Here is a 20599-nt window from a genome sequence, read left to right as displayed (position 1 = left end):
CTTTGCACCAGCTACGACTGCAGGAACTTATGGACCTGCCCTCGACCGATTGGGTTAGTAGCATTGGCAACTTCTGCAGCAGCCTCCACTCTTACACTGTCGCCTACACCACCTCCAAATGATGTTTCCAGCCTAGGTCTGCCTGAGGGTTGGAGCACCCCCTGCTCAGACAACTACTCTTTCAAAATGCTCTTCAAATGCCAAAATTTGGCCCACAAAGAAAAAAACTAGCCAACCAAGTCTACCAAGTGAACAAAAAACTTTTAACCAAAGTCTCTAAGCACAATCAAAACTGAACAAAAACCCACATAGGTCAAATCACAAATGATGTGAACTCAAATCCCGGACGAGCCCCCAATTATGTAACACCCCCTTCTGTCTCTAGTGGTACCTGGGGGGGGGGGGGGGGGGGGGGCATAACATTCAAAAGTAAAGTTTTTGGCTACCTAAGTTTAAAATCAACACAGCACCAAACAAATGTTTCCATACAAAAGTATAACAAATATTTTACAAATAAATTAACAACCACCAAGAAGAACTAAAAGTGAAGCAAAAAGGCTTTAGGGTGAACCAAGGCCAAAATAACAAACAAAACACCCCCTAACTGAAATCTTGTTTTCTTACCTATACAAAGGAAAAGGGAAAACAAAGACAAACACTAACCTCCATAACCTAACAAAAACAGGAGAAAACAAGTACTAAAGAAAATGGCAGTTCATACCTACTACTTCACTTAACATAACTACAAACCAAAAGACTAAACAGAGTGGGCACAAAACAACAAAAACTACAAAGAACTAATACGAAATACTACCACAACACTAAAGTGCAACACACAACTGAACAGGTGGTGAATTACATAACAAAATTTAGAAGAGGGCCAAGCTGCAATGGAGAATGTTGCTGCAAGGTTCCCTTCTCATGGTCTGGAGGTCATAGTGGTGCCTTTAAGGCTGCCTCCACCAGCTCTGGTCCAATTGGAGGCCACACCCTTTTGGTCAATGAATGGTCTCAGATGATGTTGGTCCTAACAAGACAGACATACCTTTGGTACATGAGCTTCTTGAATCCCTCCACGGAGAGGCCATCTTGAGCACCCTAGACTTGAAGTCAGGATATTGGCAAGTGTCCATGGCTGAAGATAGTAAACCCAAGACGGACTCTATCAGTTGGTGGTCCCAAAAGACTTTGTCTATGTGTTTCTGTGTTACTTCCACCATCTCTGACTGGCGAGCGGTGGTACAGGAGGCCTTGTAAAATGAAAAAAACAATCCTGTCAGGTCTACTATTTGTCTCTGCCTCTTTGGTAGGAATACTTAAATCTGGGTCTCTTTTCTCAGCATCTTTGATTTCATCAAGAGATGATGGTAAGTCAGCGGAACAACTGGAGGTAAGGACAGCAGCATGGGCAGGTGGAGAGGGTGTACCTGATACCGCCCTAGACAGAGCATCAGGCACGATACTGTGCAGTCTTTTCCTGTAATGAACCTTGAAGTCAAACTGTTGAAGCCGCAGAATCCACCGGGTATGTCTGGATGAACGCCCATGACAAAGCAGCATGGTCAGTAAAGACAGTCAACTGCACCCCTTCCAGGTAGTGTCTCTATTTTTCCACAGCCCACACCACTGACAGACACTACTTTTCAGAGGTGGAGTAATGACACTCAGCTCCTTTTAGACCTCGGGAGGCATATGCGATCACTCAATCACCCTTGCTGGTGGGTTGAGCCAACACTGCTCCCAGACTGACTTCACTGGCATCTGTGTGAACTTCAAAAGGTAGAGCGTAGTCAGGCTGCATAAGTACTGGAGCATTGTTCAGAGCTGCTTTTAATTGTTGGATGGACCGTTGGCACTCTTAAGTCCAAGATGGTGGCTTCGTGTGTGACACCGTCACATTGAAAAATGAATGAAAGGTACGATGAATGAAAATGTAAAATATAAGGAGAAAAGAAACTTATTGCTCAAGGGAAAATGCATATGAAAAGAAAATGTGGGAATTATAACATAAAATCCTGTGTGCACTGCCTATGAATTTGAATATTGGCGTCATTGACTATGGGACTTTTGACTGGGTAAACCATCATTAGAGGCGGAAACCAAAGGTGATTGGAAAAGAGGAGCGGGAGACGCTGAAAGGAACGTCAGACGCTGAAGGAGAAGGGTGTGGCGTTGCCAGACGCGGAAAGTCTGCAGCCGCAGCTTGTCATCTCTTCATTCATCCAACAGTATTGGAAGAATAGCGGGAGATACTTAATTATAACCTTCATCTTAGCGGAGCGCTTGCAGGAGGACCGGGTCCCGGAAAGCGGCGTTCTGGACGTGAGGAGCGCACTCGAAGGAGCAGTTTTCGGGAAGCGGTGAGACCGACCCTTAATATTCATTTTTTGGATGTACATATTCTTTTTGTAAGTCATGGTACCATGCAAAGATTGAGACTTCATTTTTCTGTTTTTGGAGGAACTTTTTTTCAATGGATTATTCTAATATTTTTTCCAGATGTAGTGGCTGGTTTATTTTGTTTGTGTGCATCTGGGTTTGTTTGGCTTGAATTTCATGGTGAGGAAACCCCTTGGTAGTGTATCAATCAGAAGACCTAGTAAAAGTTTTTTGAGCGTTACACGTGGAAGGATTCAAGCAGCTTGTGTACCAAAGGCATGGGATATGCGCCTTGATGTGTTTTTGCATTGAGCCTTCGATAGTCCACACAGAACCTCATAGATCCATCTGGTTTCCCCATGAGCACCACAGGGGCGCCCCAGGAGGACCGTGATGGCTCAATGTTCCTATCTTTCAGCATTTTGTTCTCATGGTCTGCGCTGATCTATGGTTTGTGAGGGGAGACCTGATATACCTTACAATGAATGGGAAGGTCATCAGTGGTGAAGATGTGGTGTTTTTCCATTATGGTTTTTCCTAGTCGGCTTAAACACAGTCCTGACCAGGATCTGAGCAGGCTATTGACCTCAGGTGGGACCTCAGGACAGGAGAGTTGTTCTAATGTTGCAGAGGGAACCAGATTGTGGGTTATTGGAAGAGCCACAATCAGAAGGATGTTTTTCTTCAGGTGGCAAAAACGGATGGAAATTGTGGGAGTGTTGGTGATGGGGCCACGGTCCATCAGTGGAGAGAGACGTGGAGATAGTAGCTGGACTGGTGCACTTCAGTGTTGAATTTCAGCCTTCTATTTCTCATCTCGTTGTTGTAAACACTCAACCAACTGCTGCTCAAACTGTTGCATTATTGACACTATGCGCTGTTCAAGAACTTCCAAAGAATTATCTACATGGGCTCGGACACTAATCACCCTGTTAAGAGTGTGTTACAAAGTTTCCATGAGGTTCAACACAGATTCAGATGAAGACTGAAGAGAACAGAAAAGAAAATCAGCATTCAAATAAAAAATGTACACGACAAGACCAGAATGAAGCAGAGCAAAACTTTCCTTTCTATCTTCATCCAGACTGAGAAAAGCAGCTTGTGCAGAAAACAACTAAAATAGTCTTTAGTTCACCTTTGAAAGTATTTCCTGACATCACTAAACTGTAGGTTAGCCTTAAAAAACATTGGATCCATGGGGCCCAAAATGTCTGAATGTGGCCCTAAAGAGAAGCAGCTGATGGTTCTGCTGTTGGTCTAAGGGTTTCAGCTGGCTCCGCTGCTCCCAAAGTTCCTTTTTCTGAAACCAGAAATCCTTTAGGATATTTGTGTCAAACTCGAGGTTCCCGGGCCACTGCTGATGTATAATGGTCCGTGGTGGCCAGCGCTCTAACCTACGCTGTGGTGTGCTGGGGGGGGGGGGGGGGGGGCACCTCAAAGACAGACTTCTCCAGGCCGGAGAAGCTGATCAGGCGGGCTGGTTCTGTGGTTGGCACAAGGCTGGACCCTCTGGCTACTGTGGCAGAGAGAAGGACACTAAAAAAACTAACATGTATCCTGGACAATGCCACCCACCCTCTGCGCATGACCATCAGTAGCCAGAGAAGCACCTTCAGCAAGAGGCTGCTCCTCCCAAGGTGCAGGACTAATAGACTGAGGAACTCCTTTGTCCCTCTTGCCATCAAACTCTTTAACCACCACTTAGGAGGAGGGAGGGCGACAGAAAAGGAAAGGGAAAGGGCCTGAATGAGCTTTTTTTGTATATGCTGTTTTGGAGATATTTAAACTTTTTCTTACTGTTCTAATTTTTCTAGCTACTGTGCTGCTTTTTTCCTATATGTATATCAACCAGTGCTGTATGCGATGGAGATGTCAATTTCCATGCGGGAACCTCCCAAATGGATAAATAAAGTTGTCTATCTATCTATCTATCTATCTATCTATCTATCTATCTATCTATCTATCTATCTATCTATCTATCTATCTATCTATCTATCTATCTATCTATCTATCTATCTATCTATCTATCTATCTATCTATCTATCTATCTATCTATCTATCTATCTATCTATCTATCTATCTACATCTGTAGAAATAGCTTTATCAGTTGATAAAGCTATTTCTTTTTATCTATTAATTTGTCTAATTTTATCCATTGAAGTTTTTAAGAAAAGGCTAAAGACCCATCTTTTTAACCTGGCTTTCAGCTAATTTTTTACTACCACTACTTATTTATTTATTTATTTGTTTTATTTATTTATTTTTATTTATTCGTTCATTTATTCGCGCCAAATGCACCGGGTGACACACCCCCAAAAGCCCGCAGAGGTCCAACAGGACGGCTGGAGGAAGTGGGAACCGGCTCATAAGCCAGTCGTCCTCGTTTGCCAGATGAAGAATTCCTGAATTGTTTTTAAAATAATGTATTTTTTAAGTGCTGCTTGCACTGTGGGGTGAGAGGAAAGCAATTTCATCTGTGCTCTATGTCTTACAGATGCAGCATATTTGACAATAAAGCTGACTTTGACTTTGACTATATCTGCTCCGCCAGACGGACACATTGACGAGAATATCAGTTTTGTACATTATTTCGTTCTGTTAACTATATTATTTATAAGGATCAACTGGGTTAGTGATGATCTAGTGATGCCTTTTGGACTCTCAAACGCCCCAGCAGTTTTTCAAAGGCTGGTCAACGATGTCTTACGAGATTCCCTCAACCATTTCGTTTTCGTCTACTTAGCTGACATACTTACTACTTCCATACATACATACTTACAACGTAACCATCACGTCTGTCTTGTTCTAGAAAGACTCCTCGAAAATCAGCTATTCGTCAAAGCAGAAAAGTGCGAGTTCCATGTTCCATCCATCTCATTTTTAGATTACATCATAGAAGCAGGCCGTATTCGTCCCGATCCTGCCAAGGTTGAAGCAGTCGCCAATTCGGAGGTGCCAGAATCTCGAAAATAGTTACAGCAATTCTTAGGTTTCGCAAATTTTATAGACAATTCATTCGCAATTTCGGTTCCATTGCAGCTCCTCTCACCCAACTCAATTCGGTTCTCAAACCATATACCTGGAACTCCAATGCCGATGCCACCTTCAAGAAACTTAAAGACCTCTTCATCTCCACACCCATACTCATCCAACCTGACGTTCGTAGACAATTTATTGTGGAGGTGGACGCCTATGATTCCGGTGTCGGAGCTGTCTTGTCCCAAAGAGAAGCCTCATCCGGAAAACTTAAACCATGTGCCTACTGCTCCCGGAAACTTACTCCCGCAGAACAGAATTACGACGTGGGCAATCGCGAATTATTGGCCATAAAACTAGCTTTGGAAGAGTGGCGACATTGGCTGGAGGGGGCTGAGCATCCATTTATTGTGTGGACAGACCACAAAAACCTGGCGTATTTGCGATCTGCCAAACATCTCAACTCTCGATAAGCTCGCTTGTGTCTGTGTTTTGACTGTTTTGACTTCATAATCACTTACCCTACTGGCAGTCGTAATATTAAACTCGATGCTTTTTCCAGATAATACAACCACTCGGAATCCGACACTCAAACTACCATTGTCCCTTCTTCATGTATTGTAGGGAACATCACCTGGGACATCGAATCTAAGGCCATGCAGGCCCAAGGTGAAGAACCCGATCACCCTCCTTGTCCTCCTAGAACTCTATTCGTACCCACATCACTCAGGTCAGATGTCATCACTTGGGTTAATTCCTCCCGTATTGCCTGTCATGGTGGTATTCGTAGGACACTCAACCTACTTAAAAGATGTTTTTTTTTGGCCTTCCATTGATAGGGACGTTTGAGATTACTTGGCTGACTGTACCACCTGCGCCCGTTCCAAAACATCCAACTCACCACCTGCTGGTCATCTAAATCCTCTTCCCACTCCTAGCCGACCTTGGTCCCACATAGCAGTTGATTTTGTTCCCGGGTTACCTCAGTTTTCACTATAGTTGATCGTTTTTCCAAAGCCGCTCGTTTAATTCCCCTCTCCCAATTACCCACTGCCACAGAGACTGCTGAAATACTGGTAGACCAAGTTTTTCATCATCATGGAATTCCTACTGACATTGTTTCCGGCCGCAGACCCCAATTTACTTCCCAGGTCTGGAAAGCCTTTTGTAACTGACTTGGCGCCATTGTCAGCCTAACCTCTGGCTACCATCCACAATCCAACAGTCAAGCGGAGAGGGCTAATCAAGAACTGGAGGTAAAACTCCGTTGCCTGGCTGCTCAGAACGGCGCAGATTGGTCCAAGTTCCTGGTTTGGGTGGAGTACGCCCATAACAATCATCCCTCCTCTGGCACGGGGTTGTCTCCCTTGGAGACCTCCCTTGGATACTCACCACCTCTGTTTCTATCACAGGAACTTGATCTGGCGGTGCCTCGGTTCAACTCCATCTCGAGCGGTGCCAGCAGATTTGGCACCAGACCAGCGCGGCTCTCCTCTGCACCAAGGAGAGCATTTGCCAGATCGCCGATCACCACAGGGTGGTAGGACCCACCCACCGTCCAGGTCAAGGGATTTGGCTCTCGTCGAGGAACATCCCCATTTAGGCGACCTCCCCCAAACTGGCTCCTTGTTATATTGGACCCTACACCATCGACCGGATAATCAACCCCACCTGCGTCCGCCTCAAGCTGCCCTCGGCTCTCAAAGTACATCCCACGTTTCACGTTTTCCCAGATCAAGCCCGTCCACAAGAGCCCTCCGTCCACGTCTTCCTGCCACTCACCTGTAATCTCGAATCGAAGATCCCGCCTTTGAAAAATCACCTGCAAGAAAATTAAATCAAACTGTTTACCAAAAAACTCTCCTGTTATCCTTCCGGGTTTTAGCATCTGGGTCTGTTTCTAAGTCTTGAATACCATGAGAAGCTCTCTGCTTCTTGGGCTTCTGTTGCTGTCTCTCTCAAAGAGCAGACATAAATACACCAGCTCGCAAAGAGAAGCTTGTTTTGTGAGGAACACAAGATCACACAATACAAGAACCTTTTCAGGCTGTTATGATTAAATACAAAAATAGATCACCTGGAGGCAGCCATGTGCACAATTAAGAACCTAGGTGGGCTTGATCAGCTGCCCTGTCTTCTTAAAAAGTACCCTAGTGTCCTGCTCTTTTTTATTTCAAGTTTTTATTTGTATAAATCTTTGGTAGAAATACAAGAAAAAAGCCCCCATGCCAGTAGTACATTGTACTAATTGTCTTGCAATACGGGGTTCTAAACTGTTGCTTCCGTCTTTGGAGCTCCACTCAGACTCAGAGCCACCAGAGACAGAGAGACAGTTATTGACAGTGTGAGAAACTGCTCCACCAAGGAGAACTGAAGATACTTAATAGTGAAGCCCTTGCCTTCAAGGTTAAAGTTAATATAAGATTAAGAGTTTATTGCCATTTATACATGTAAAACAGGTATATTGGAATTTTTCTTCTGCAGCTCTCCAGTCAGGGTGAAATACAGAGTTCACCAAAACAACAAAACTAAAAAGGTTCATAAATAAGATAAAGAACAAATTGTAACAAAGAGAAGAGTATAAAAATCTTGCAGTGTCTTATTGGTCTTTTTATCATGTTTGTCACATAATTGTTCGATTCACTGTTCATTGCACTTAGTGTCCCAGCTAGTTATCTGTGGATGAAAGTTTTGACATGACTGATACGGCACAGCTGGACATGCAAATATCACATGAGTTGTGCACACCTGATATATGTAAATACCTTGCTGAAAAAATAAATAGGAGCCTCAGAGTCACAGAGAGTGCAGTCAGCAGCAGCATACGGTAAGGTGGGAATGGGGGGGTCAGTCATTGTTATGTAGTGATGTCATCAGTCAGTCATTGATCTGAACACAACTGAGACATGGACGTTTAGCCACCAAGCCCCTGTCTTATGGAATAAACTCCCAGCTCATGTAGGAGAGGCCGACACAGTTTCTACATTCAAAGTTAGGCTTAAAACATTCTTCTTTGGACAGACTTATTGTCAGGCTAGCTAGTAATCAAAAACATTTAACTACTCGCTCTCCCTACCTCACCTACTGTAATGATGTTTGGGGGAATAAGTACAAAAGAAAAAATATCACATGAGTTGTGCTCAGCTGATTTACACATGTACTTTTGTGAAAAAAGAAAAAAAAAAGGAAAAGAAGCCTCAGAGTCACAATGAGTGCAGTCAGCAGCATACGGTAAGATAGTAATGGGGGGGTCAGTCATCGTTATGTAGTCATGTCATCAGTCAGTCATCTGTACATATCATATTGATCTGAACACAACTGAAACATGGAGTCTGACCTCAAAGTCTGCAGTCTGCAGTCTGGACTCTCCAGAAAACCACACAGATGAAGAACTCCTGAATCCTCCAGGTTGTTCCAGCTCAGGTCCAGTTCTGTCAGATTGGACGGGTTTTTCTTCAGAGCTGAGACCAGAACTTCACAGCTGATCTCTGACAAACTGCAGTCCTCCAACCTGCAATCAGACAGAAAAGTGTGTTCAGGAGCAGTGATGCAGCTGGAGGTCCAGGAACTTGGTCCATTCAATCAGGTGGGACGCGCCCTGATGACAGACTGACAGATGTCCTTTTGGGCTGAAAAATTGTGATGACCTGTAATTGAAAATCCATTATTAGGGGAGGGGGGCTCAGATATTATGGTGGGGGGGGGGCGGGGGTTGTAGTGTGTAAGGTTATGGGGGGAAGCTGTGGGTGCGTGGCGATCCCTGGGTTGCTTAGGTCGCGTGCCTGGGCTGGCTTGCGGAGACGGGGCGCCGGTCGGGTGGTGGACGGCTCATGTGTTCCGGGGGCCCTGGCTTCGTTCCTGGCCCTTGTCTCGGTGTCAGGCGCCCGGTGGCCCCCATGGCTGCCGCCTGGTACGGCTAAGCGCTCCTGTCTTGTGGCCTGGGGGCCGGACACTGGGTTCGCTTGTGCCTCTGGGCGCTGGGGGGGCCCCTGTAGGGGGGCCCTCTCTGTGCCTGGCCGGTGGGGTGGGCGGTCCCCTCCTCCCGGGCTGCCTGGGTCCGGATGCTCGGGGGGCTTCTGGCCTGGGGGGCTCTCCTCCCCTCTCCTGGTCTGGCTGGTCTGGCTGGGTAGGATCTGGTTCCCCTTATGAACACACGGTTCACGTCGGCAGCATGCATGTATCTCCACCCCCACATGCACATGCACACTGACACACCGCTCCCTGTCTGCTTCATCCCTCCTCCTTACCCACAGTGTATTGATGGACAGATTTTTTTCGCTCATCTTAGTGTCAGATTTTCACCTTTGATGTAACATTTGTCTTTCCGGCAGATCTGGTATAATTGTTACAGCTTAAAATAATAACTTATTCAAATCAGTGCTTGTATCCCCCACCTTTTCACCTCTTCATTTTACTCTCTTCCACCCTCCCCTCACATTCTCCCCTCTCCCTCCCCACACACACTAAATGTAACTAATAAATAAAAACTAATACAACAAAGAAGGGTTTATACAAAGCTACACTCTAGTTTCTCGAAGCTATATAACCTCTTTTTGTGATAGTAAAACCTGTCCAACACAAAAAGCCTTCAGCTCTAATCTGTTTGCTAAGCTGTTGGACAGAACAATTAAAAAAGGAAAAAAAAATAGAAAATCCATTATGCAGGGGGAGGGGGGAGCAATTTCTTTTGGACTTTGACCCAAATACCTGAAGGTGAATGGAAATGCAATAAATTTCAAATGACTTTAAAATGAAAGAGAACTCCCCCGTGAACCGCCACCTTAAGGTGGTGGGGGAGTTTGAGAGCTCGGGTGATCCCAGGAGCTAAACTGTCTGGGGCTTAAGCCCCTGGTAGTGTCTCCCATGGCAGACAGATCCTAGGTGCAAGCCAGACAAAGAGCGGTTCAGAACCCCCTGATGACAAGAAAGAACAAGGACCCGATTACATCGCCCGGATTGGCGTCACCGGGGCCCCGCTCTGGAGCAAGGCCCAGGGTCGGGGCTCTCAGGCGAGCGCCTGGTGGCCGGGGCTCTTCCCACGGGCCCCGGTCGGGCACAGCCCGAAGGAGCAACGTGGGACCACTCTCCCATGGGCCCACCACCCGTAGGAGACCCCAAAAGGGGCCGGTGCAATGTGGTTTGGGTGGCAGTCGAGGGCGGGTGCCTCGGCGGCCCAAACCCCAATCATGGAACCTGGCTTTTGGGACATGGAACGTCACCTCTCTGGGAGGGAAGGAGCCTGAGCTGGTGCGAGAGGTTGAGAGATACTGTCTAGATATAGTCGGGCTTACCTCCACACATAGCCTGGGCTCTGAAACTCAGTCCTTAGAGAGGGGTTGGACTCTCTACCACTCTGGAGTTGCCCAAGGTGAGAGGCGGCGGGCTGGCGTGGGCTTACTCGTGAGCCCCCCAGCTCAGCCGCCAAGTGTTGGAGTTCACCCCGGTGGACAAGAGGGTCATGTCCCTCCACCTCCGGGTGGGGGACAGGTCTCTAACTTTGGTTTCGGCTTACAGGCTGAACAGCAGTTCGGAGTACCAGGCCTTCTTGGTGTCTCTCGAAGGGGTACTGGAAAGTGCCCCAACGGGGGACTCCATTGTCCTCCTGGGGGACTTCAATGCCCACGTGGGCAATGATAGTGGCACCTGGAGGGGTGTGATTGGTAGGAACGCCCCCCTTGATCTGAACCAGAGTGGTGTTTTGTTATTGGACTTCTGTGCTCGTCATAGTTTGTCCATGACGAACACCATGTTCGAGCACAAGGGTGTCCATCAATACACCTGGCATCAGGAACACCCTAGGCAGGAGGTCAATGATCGACTTTGTAGTTGTTTCAGGCGACCTTCGGCCCTGTGTCTTGGACACTCGGGTGAAGAGAGGGGCGGAGCTGTCCACCGATCACTACCTGGTGGTGAGTTGGATTCGCTGGCAGGGAAGGAGGCCGGAAAGTCTTGGAAGACCCAAACGTACTGTGAGGGTCTGCTGGGAACGTCTGGCTGAGCCCTCCGTCAGGGAAGTCTTTAACTCCCACATCCGGGAGAACTTCAAACAGGTACCGAGGGAGGTTGGGGACATTGAGTCCGAGTGGACCATGTTTTCCACCTCCATTGTCTCTACTGCTGCTCAGAGCTGTGGTCGCAAGGTCTCTGGTGCCTGTTGCGGCGGTAACCCCTGAACCCGCTGGTGGACACCGGAAGTAAGGGATGCCGTCAAGCTGATGCCGTCAAGGAGTCCTACCAGGCCTGGCTGGCCTGCGGGACTCCAGAGGCAGCTGACAGGTACCGGCAAGCGAGCTGCGGCCCGGACTGTTGCGGAAGCGAAAACTCAGTCCTGGGAGGAGTTTGGTGAGGCCATGGAGAAGGACTATCGGTTGGCCTCGAAGAAATTCTGGCAAACCATCCGACGACTCAGGAGGGGAAAGCAGTTCTCCACAGGCACCATTTTCAGTGCAGGTGGGGAACTGTTGACTTCGACTGGGGACATTGTCGGGTGGTGGAAGGAGTACTTCGAGGATCTCCTCAATCCCACTGACACGCCTTCTTTTGAAGAAGCGGAGAATGAGGACTTTGGGGTGGGGCTGTCTATTACTGAAGTCATGAGGTAGTCAACGAGCTCCTCGGTGGCAAGGCCCCGGGGGTGGATGAAGTCCACCCTGAGCACTTCAAGTCTCTGGATGCTGTGGGAGTGTCTTGGCTGACAGGTCTCTGCAGCATCGCGTGGCGGTCAGGAACCGTACCACTGGACTGGCAGACAGGGGTGGTGGTTCCCCTCTTTAAGAAGGGGGACTGGAGGGTGTGTTCCAACCATAGGGGAATTACACTCCTCAGCCTCCCTGGGAAAGTCTATGCCAGGGTACTGGAGAGGAGAGTCCGTCCGATAGTCGAACCTTGGATTCAGGAACAACAGTGCGGTTTCCGTCCTGGTCATGGAACAGTGGACCAGCTCTACACCCTATCTAGGGTGCTGGAGGGATTGTGGGAGTTTGCCCATCTTAATGAGGGCTGTCCGGTCTCTGTATGACCAGAGAAGGAGCTTGGTTCGCATAGCCGGCAGTAAGTCAGACTTGTTCCCGGTCCACGTTGGACTCCGGCAGGGCTGCCCTTTATCACCGGTTCTGTTCATAGTTTTTATGGACAGAATTTCTAGGCGCAGCCAGGGGCCGGAAGGGATCTGGTTTGGGGACCACAGGATTTCCTCTCTGCTTTTTGCAGATGATGTTGTTCTGTTGGCTTCATCGGACCTCCAGCGTGCATTGGGGTGGTTTGCGGCCGAGTGTGAAGCGGCTGGGATGAGGGTCAGCACAGCTAAATCGGAGGCCATGGTCCTTGACCGGAGAAAGGTTTGCCATCTCTCGGTGGGTGGAGTGTCCTTGCCCCAGGTGGAGGAGTTTAAATACCTTGGGGTCTTGTTCACGAGTGAGGGAAGATCGGAGCGTGAGATTGACAGGCGGATCGGAGCGGCGTCCGTAGTTATGCGGTCGCTCTATCGTTCCGTCGTGGTGAAGAGAGAGCTGAGCCAAAAAGCAAAGCTCTCAATTTACCGGTCGATCTACGTTCCAGTACTCACCTATGGTCATAAGCTATGGGTCATGACCGAAAGAACGAGGTCCCGAATACAAGCGGCTGAAATGAGCTTCCTCCGTAGGGTGGCTGGGCGCTCCCTTAGAGATAGGGTGAGAAGCTCGGTCACCCACGGAGAGCTCGGAGTAGAACCGCTTCTCCTCCACATCGAAAGGTGCCAGTTGAGGTGGCTCGGGCATCTAGTCCGGATGCCTCCTGGACACCTCCCTGGAGAGGTGTTCTGGGCATGTCCCACTGGGCGGAGGCCCTGGGGAAGACCCAGGACATGCTGGAGAGACTACGTCTCTCGGCTGGCCTGGGAACGCCTCGGGGTCCCCCCAGAGGAGCTGGAGAAAGTGGCTGGGGTGAGGGAAGTCTGGGCATCTCTGCTCAGTCTGCTGCCCCCGCGACCCGGTCCCGGATAAGCGGAGGAAGATGGATGAATGGATGGATGGATGGATGGATGGATGGATGGATGGATGGATGGATGGATGGATGGATGGATGGATGGATGGATGGATGGATGGATGGATGGATGGATGGATGGATGAAAGAGAACTGGAAGATGTAAAATTAATTTTCATTTGAATTATTTAAACAAAAAGACAAAGCAGTTCAAATTTCAATAGATTTTTGCTTTGATTTAAAGCTTTGATTTAAAAAATGTCAGATTAAATATTTCTTCATCTTGAATCCTACATTGTAAAAAACATTTTCAAATGACATCATCACATCGTAAAGTCGCAAGGAAATTCAATACAATATTAAAGTTATAGTACAGGTCAATTTGCCATTAAATCCATTTTGCTATATAATAGTTATCCTTCCTGAAGAAGTTATAGAGAAGAAAAGAGAAAAGCTAAACTTATGCAAATTTTTTTCTACTAGTGTCAAAAAGATGATCACCAGCTCTTGGCTTAAAACCTCACCTTCGACTCTTGAACAGTGGACGGAGGCTTTGAGGAAAGTTCATTTGATGGAAAGAAATAACTGCTAAACTTCACTTGAGGTCAGAGATGTTCTATGACTTATGTGACTGAACACTTTGGCTGGCCGGATGGGTACATTTTCGAAAAATGTGTATTTGCAATGGGACAGTTTTGTTTACCTTTATGGGTGGCTTATGTACTCATAATTGGTATACACATTGGAACATTTCTTCTGTTAGTTAATTATTGTTTTATTTTTTATTTTTTTTATGGTAATATGTTTTTTTATGGAAAAATGTTTCCAAGAGACTCCTCTTGATGCTTTCATTTTTGCTGAGATGCCACTTGTTCTTTCATTTTCTTGTTGTAAAAGTCATTAACTGATCTTCATATTTGAATAAAGTGTGTTAAAAAAAAGACCTGTCAGTCTGTTGAAGTTTAACATATCTCTTCATAAGGAGCTGCTGTTCTGTGGGTCAGAAATCTGCTGCAACTGTTTGTCCATTGAAATCTGCAGTTCTGGGATTGATTCATGTTTTCTTTCAAAGAACACAGAACATGAACTTCTCCCAGATATCAACACCTGGATGGACGTAGGTTCTCCTGTTTAGTCTGGTTTGGAAAAACATTCAAGAAAAAAATGTAATCAGATTACACCCAGCTGGGGTTTTGAACTGAACTGATGTTTTTATTCTACCTACTGTTGTTACTTTTTCAGTGACGTCTATCTGATACTTTCTCCTAAAACAGAGAATCAACATTTAAATCAAACTGACCCGAGAGTCTCCAGTTTACAGTGTGGACTCTCCAGTCCAGCTGACAGTAGCTTCAGTCCTGAATCCTGAAGGTTGTTGTTACTCAGGTCCAGATCTCTGAGTCTGGAGGACTGAGAGCTGAGAACTGAGGACAGAGCTGCACAGCTTCTCTCTGACAGGAAACAGCTTCTCAGTCTGAAGAAAACAAAGACAGACAGCAGTTATTGAATCTTTCATGTTTCCACTCAGATTCATTTGTTGACTGAAGGTGATTTTCCTGAGAGTTCTTACAGAGCTTTGTTGGAGGCTTTGATCACTGGCAGCAGCCTCAGAAGAGCCTCCTCTGAAGGAGAGTATTTATTCAGGTCAAACTCTTCCAGATCTTCTGATGACAGTAAGATGAAGACCAGAGCAGACCACTGAGCAGGAGACAGTTTCTCTGTGGAGAGACGTCCTGACCTCAGGAACTGTTGGATCTCCTCCACTAGAGAACCATCATTCAGTTCATTCAGACAGTGGAACAGGTTGATGCTTTTCTCTGCAGGCAGATCCTCACTGATCTTCTCCTTGATGAACTGGACTGTTTCCTGATTGGTCTGTGAGCTATTTCCTGTCTGAGTCAGCAGACCTCGTAGGAGACTCTGATTGGTCTGCAGTGAAAGACCCAGGAGGAAGCGGAGGAACAAGTCCAGGTGTCCGTTTGGACTCTGTAAGGCCTTCTTCACAGCACTCTGGTACAACTGGACTGGATTTCCCTGTTCAGGCTGAGAGATCTGTGATTGTTTTTCCTCCAGGAGGTTGAGTCCAGAGGTGATGAAGGTCAGGTGGACATGAAGAGCAGCCAGAAACTCCTGAACACTCAGATGGATGAAGCAGAAGACCTTGTCCTGGTACAGGCCTCTCTCCTCTCTAAAGACCTGTGTGAACACTCCTGAGTACACTGAGGCTGCTCTGATATCGATGCCACACTCTGTCAGGTCGGATTCATAGAAGATCAGGTTTCCTTTCTGCAGCTGCTCAAAAGCCAGTTTTCCCAGAGACTTCATCATCTTCCTGCTCTCTGGACTCCAGTGAGGATCTGTCTCAGCTCCTCCATCATACTTGACCTTCTTGACTTTGGCCTGAACCACCAGGAAGTGGATGTACATCTCAGTCAGACTCTTGGGCAGCTCTCCTCCCTCTCTGCTCTTCAGCAGATCCTCCAGAACTGTAGCAGTGATCCAGCAGAAGACTGGGATGTGGCACATGATGTGGAGGCTTCTGGATCTCTGGATGTGGGGGATGATCCTGCTGGCCTGCTCTTCATCTCTGAACCTCTTCCTGAAGTACTCCTCCTTCTGTGGATCATTGAACCCTCTGACCTCTGTCACCATGTCAACACACTCAGCAGGGATCTGATTGGCTGCTGCAGGTCGTGTGGTTATCCAGAGGCGAGCAGAGGGAAGCAGGTTCCCCCTGATGAGGTTTGTCAGCAGATCAGCCACTGAGGTGGACTTTCTAGGGTCCTTCAGGATCCGAGTCTTGTGGAAGTCCAGAGGAAGTCGACACTCATCCAGACCATCAAAGATGAAGAGGACCTGGAAGTCTTCAAAGCTGCAGATTCCTGCTTGTTTGGTTTCAGGGAAGAAGTGATGAACAAGTTCCACCAAGCTGAACTTCTCCTCTTTCAGCACATTCAGCTGTCTGAAAGTGAATGGAAATGTGAAGTGGAGGTTCTGGTGGGCTTTGCCTTCAGCCCAGTCCAGAGTGAACTTCTGTGTTAAGACTGTTTTCCCGATGCCAGCCACTCCCTTAGTCATCACGGTTCTGATTGGTTCTGGTCTTCCAGCTGGGAGTTGGAAGAGCTCTTCTTGTCTGATGCTTGTTTCTGCTCTGTCTGCTTTCCTGGATGCTGCTTCAATCTGTCTGACCTCATGTTCTTCATTCAGCTCTCCTCTTCCTCCCTCTGTGATGAAGAGCTCTGTGTAGATCTCATTCAGAGGGGTTGGGCTTCCTGCTTTAGCCATCCCCTCAAACACACACTGGAACTTCTTCTTCAGACCAGATTGGACTTCATGTCGAAAAACAGCAGGAGATCCTGAATGAAGACAACAAACAGTAAATCAACTCTCTGCAGCCCTGAATGATGAGGGTTTGAATCCCTGTGGTTCCATGTGTTCAGACATCAGTAAATCTTCATTTCTCAGCAGCTGAAACCTTCAGAGAAATCCTCTTACTGCTCTGCAGTCCATCAGCCAGCTCCTCCTGCTTCATTCTCCTCAGGAAGTTCACTGTGATCTTCATCAGTGACTCTCTGCTGCTCCTCTGCTCTTCATCTTCATCCTCCAGCTCCTCCTCATCCTCCCTGTGACTCAGAAGCTTCTGGATCTTCTTCAGCTCCTTCTTGACAAAAGTGACAATGTTGTCCTCCAGCAGCTGCAACAGAATTCCAGATGAATGAGCCAATCAGAGTGAAGTCATGGAGCCAAACATCAGCTCCATGTTGGACACACTGACAGTCCACTGGTGTCCAAAGTGCAGCATGGAGACGACTGTGGACAGAATGATGGGAAAGTAGTTGTTGTTCATGTACAGACCAGAAAGATGGAGTCCAGCTGTGTTTGATGCTGCTGGACAGACGGACCACTGGGAGTGTCTGAGCTCTGCTGGTCCAGTCTGTGGAGAATCAGCAACAATCAGATCCATTCTGTCTGTACTGGTGGGTTTAACCCAAAATAACCAGAGTCATGTCACAGCTAGAATGTTCTACAAACAAGTCAGTTTCCATTCACTCCAATGTAAAATGGTCCAATTGAACAACACATGTAAGAATATTTATAGTATTTTGTTCCTGTGTGGTTACATTTCTTATTCATAAAGTTACTTTGGGACTTCTTTGATAAATCTTATCAGTTTATATTTTATATAATCTAAATATATAAAAATGACTAAATTCCAATTTTCATTTCATTTTTCAAATTTTCAATTATCATTTGTTTCTCATTTCACAGTTCAGATGTAGAACAGCAAACCAATAGATCATATCAACACGTTCTCTGTCCAAGTCTATAGAGTAACTGACGTGTCTATACTGTCTTTGAGTCAAAGGCTGCATTAATGTCTCTGCTGCCTCCATGTCTGGATTCTGACCAGTTTGCCTAAAGAGGCAGAACATCCACAGAGGACTCTGTGACCACAGCCCTCCATGATGCTCTGTCCCACCTAGAGCAAAAAGAGAGCTGACAGGGATGCTCTTTGTGGACTGTAGCTCAGCGTTTAACACCCTAACAAACTCCCTAACAAACCTTTAGAGACACTTATGGACTTAAGGCTACTCAACTCATAGTCAGCTGCCTGACTACAGAGAACTCTCTCTCAGGAGAACAGAGGAGCGGGCCTGGACGGTGTTTGAGCTCCGGGGCAGCTTTTGAACGCAGAAATGACATTTTGAGCGATCCTATGAAACCGTGCAAACAATCGTGAATTCGTCAAAAACAATCATGTCCAGAAAAAAAAAGGCTGATGCTAGTAACACGTTTTTACATGGAGTCAAATGCACATTACTTTGTTACTTTGAAGTTACTCTTGTATTTAGAAGACAGAAAAGAAAAACGTTTTTAATGATCTGATAAAGTTTTTAGGGTCTTTCCATATGCAGTGATATTGTAGCCTCCATATTGAGAACAAAAGTCACAGTTTAGAGATAAAAATGTCCTAAATTGCTATCAAAATGTTCAGTCTTAAAAACAAAACTTTCTAAGTTGCAAATGAAAATATTAAATATTTGCTTTCAAAGTATTTTTTTTTTTTTTGCTTTCAAGATACATTTTTGAGTTTGCGACCCAATTTCTTTCAAATGCGTTGTTTCACATCTGGCTTTCTCTCTAGTTCAGAGTTTAGGGTGATGTTTGTTCCACCAAACCGCCAATCCTAGACAAGAGGGTTGATGCTGATTGGTCTAGATTCTATCCAATCAAGTCGCCATATTTATCAAACATGTCTGCTACCAAGGCTCAGAAGCTAAATAGGCTCTTTTACCCTCAATTTAGTTTCTCTGGCTGAAGAAAAAGACAAAGTTTTGTTTTTCAAACTGAGCATTTTGATCGCAATTTAGAAAAAAATGTTAATCTCAAAACTGTGACTTTTCTCCTCAATGTAGTGTCACACATATTACTTCATACATGCACACAGTTCAATTCAAATCCAATCTTTGAGCGGAGTAAAGACATGTAAACACAGCTACTGGCTCCCCACAAGGCTGTTGCCTAAATCCTTTCATCTACACCAGGGGTCTCAAACTATGGGGTCATTTGGCCAAAGGTCTTTTCCCTCATAAGTTGTGTCTGACATCATCTTTGTAGTGTTTATAGAGAGATTTTGCAACAACCCACTTTGTAAAAAGCTCTGTTGCTGTTAGAATGAACCTGCTGCTCCACAAGTGAACCGTGTCTCTGATCAGAGCAGCTGGAGTCTCGTAGCTTCGTGTTTGCAGCCGGGGAAGGTGCTTTGTTATAGTGTGCAGTCTGGAGAAGGGGCCATTCAGCTGCTCTCCGTGAGCTAGCTGTTGGACTCCGGAGAACCGGGTCTCCCGGGAGATTTGTATCCCCAAGCAAAGAAGTGTGTGCACTAGCAGAGGCGGCTTTTGAATGAACAGTCCTGAGAAACCGTGAAAACTGTCATCTGAACTAGTGTGAACAGTTAGTTCCAGACAAAATAATGCCTAATGATGTTATTCCAGTATAAGTTCATCCACGGCTAAATGTTGTTAGCATGTATTAACCTAATCCTAACCCTTATTCCGGGTCTGTTCTGCCAATAACAAAGCACTGGGCGCACATATTAAAAAAAAGCTATAGGCAAACATTCACTTAATAATAATCATAACAATAATAAAAGTGCGTTTAGAAGATAATCTCGTTCTATGTTTGTTTAAAACAGACTTCATAAAATCTTCTTCTATGGTATTATCGAACTTTTTCCAGACCAATCACTATCTGACACATCATCTGCCTGCTGTGGCTCCATGGTAAACTGAGTTTGAGACCCCTGATCTACACCCACAACTGCAAACCCACACACCAGAACAACAGTGTTATTAAATGTACAGATGACATTGCAGCGGTGGGGGCTGATTCTCTCTCTGGGGGGGGGGGGGGGGGGGGGGGATCTTCAACTAACATTTAATGAGGTCTAGTTAGAAAAAACGTCTTGCAGTTAAGGTTTGGAAAAAAAAGATTTCTAAATATTCAGTGTGAAATAAATAATAATTAATATCTAACTCTCACTTCAAATGAATTCAGACACACACACACTCACATACACACACCTGCTGACATCCCCAAGAAAACTAGATAGAGGAGGATCCACAATTCCTCATTAGCTTCTTCCACAAAACTCTTAATACAGGGGTGTCAAACTCATTTTGGTTCGGGGGCCACATTCAACCCGTCTGATCCCAAGAAACCAGTAACATGAAAGCATAAACATCTTTTTTTTCTTTTACTCATTTGGAAAAAATGCCTCAACCAACATAGTAGCCTAATCACTAATTACTACACGTTCAATCACAGAGGCCAATAGATCTCAAATTAAATGCATTTCACTTTTTAAAAAAATGTTTTTTTGTCAATTTTTCTAGAGGCGGAATTGCACATTTTGGTTATTTCTTTAAAAAAATCATAACTCACCACAGGAATGGACTAGAAACGTGCTTATTTTTTAAAAAAAACATCCTTATAATTTTTACTCTTCATGACAGGGCCGGATCAACTTCAATATGATCTGAAGTTCAACTTTAAATACTATTAGAAAGTTGTTCCTTTTTCACTGATTCACTTAATCAAGACTCCTATATTTTCAAATCAAGTCAAGGCCCGTGGGCCACATCCAGCCCCCAACATAACTCTATCCGTCCCCCAAGATAACTTTATACTGTTGGTTTTGGTCTCCCGGCGACTGGAGTGAATGAGTCAAAGCCCAGACCTAAATCCCAAAGAGAATCTGTGGCTGGACTCTAAAAGGGCT

General features: G+C 45.9%; 1 protein-coding gene across 1 annotated transcript in view; it reads right to left on the bottom strand.

Moving 5' to 3' along the window:
- Positions 1–20599, bottom strand: part of LOC110014466 (NACHT, LRR and PYD domains-containing protein 3-like) — a 63306-nt gene that overhangs the window by 40536 nt on the left and 2171 nt on the right. Inside the window, exons 3-7 of the mRNA XM_078939543.1 lie at positions 17173–17251; positions 16813–17011; positions 14888–16673; positions 14618–14791; positions 8693–8866 (exon numbers count right to left, since the gene is read on the bottom strand). Coding sequence (XP_078795669.1) covers positions 8693–8866; positions 14618–14791; positions 14888–16673; positions 16813–17011; positions 17173–17251 — 2412 coding nt within the window. The remainder of the gene's footprint in view (positions 1–8692; positions 8867–14617; positions 14792–14887; positions 16674–16812; positions 17012–17172; positions 17252–20599) is intronic.

This window comes from Oryzias latipes, chromosome 2 (assembly GCF_053564925.1).
Source record: "Oryzias latipes strain Hd-rR chromosome 2, Olatipes_Hd-rR_3.1".
NCBI classification, from domain to species: Eukaryota; Metazoa; Chordata; class Actinopteri; order Beloniformes; family Adrianichthyidae; genus Oryzias; species Oryzias latipes.
This window is presented reverse-complemented; position numbering and strand designations above follow the sequence as displayed.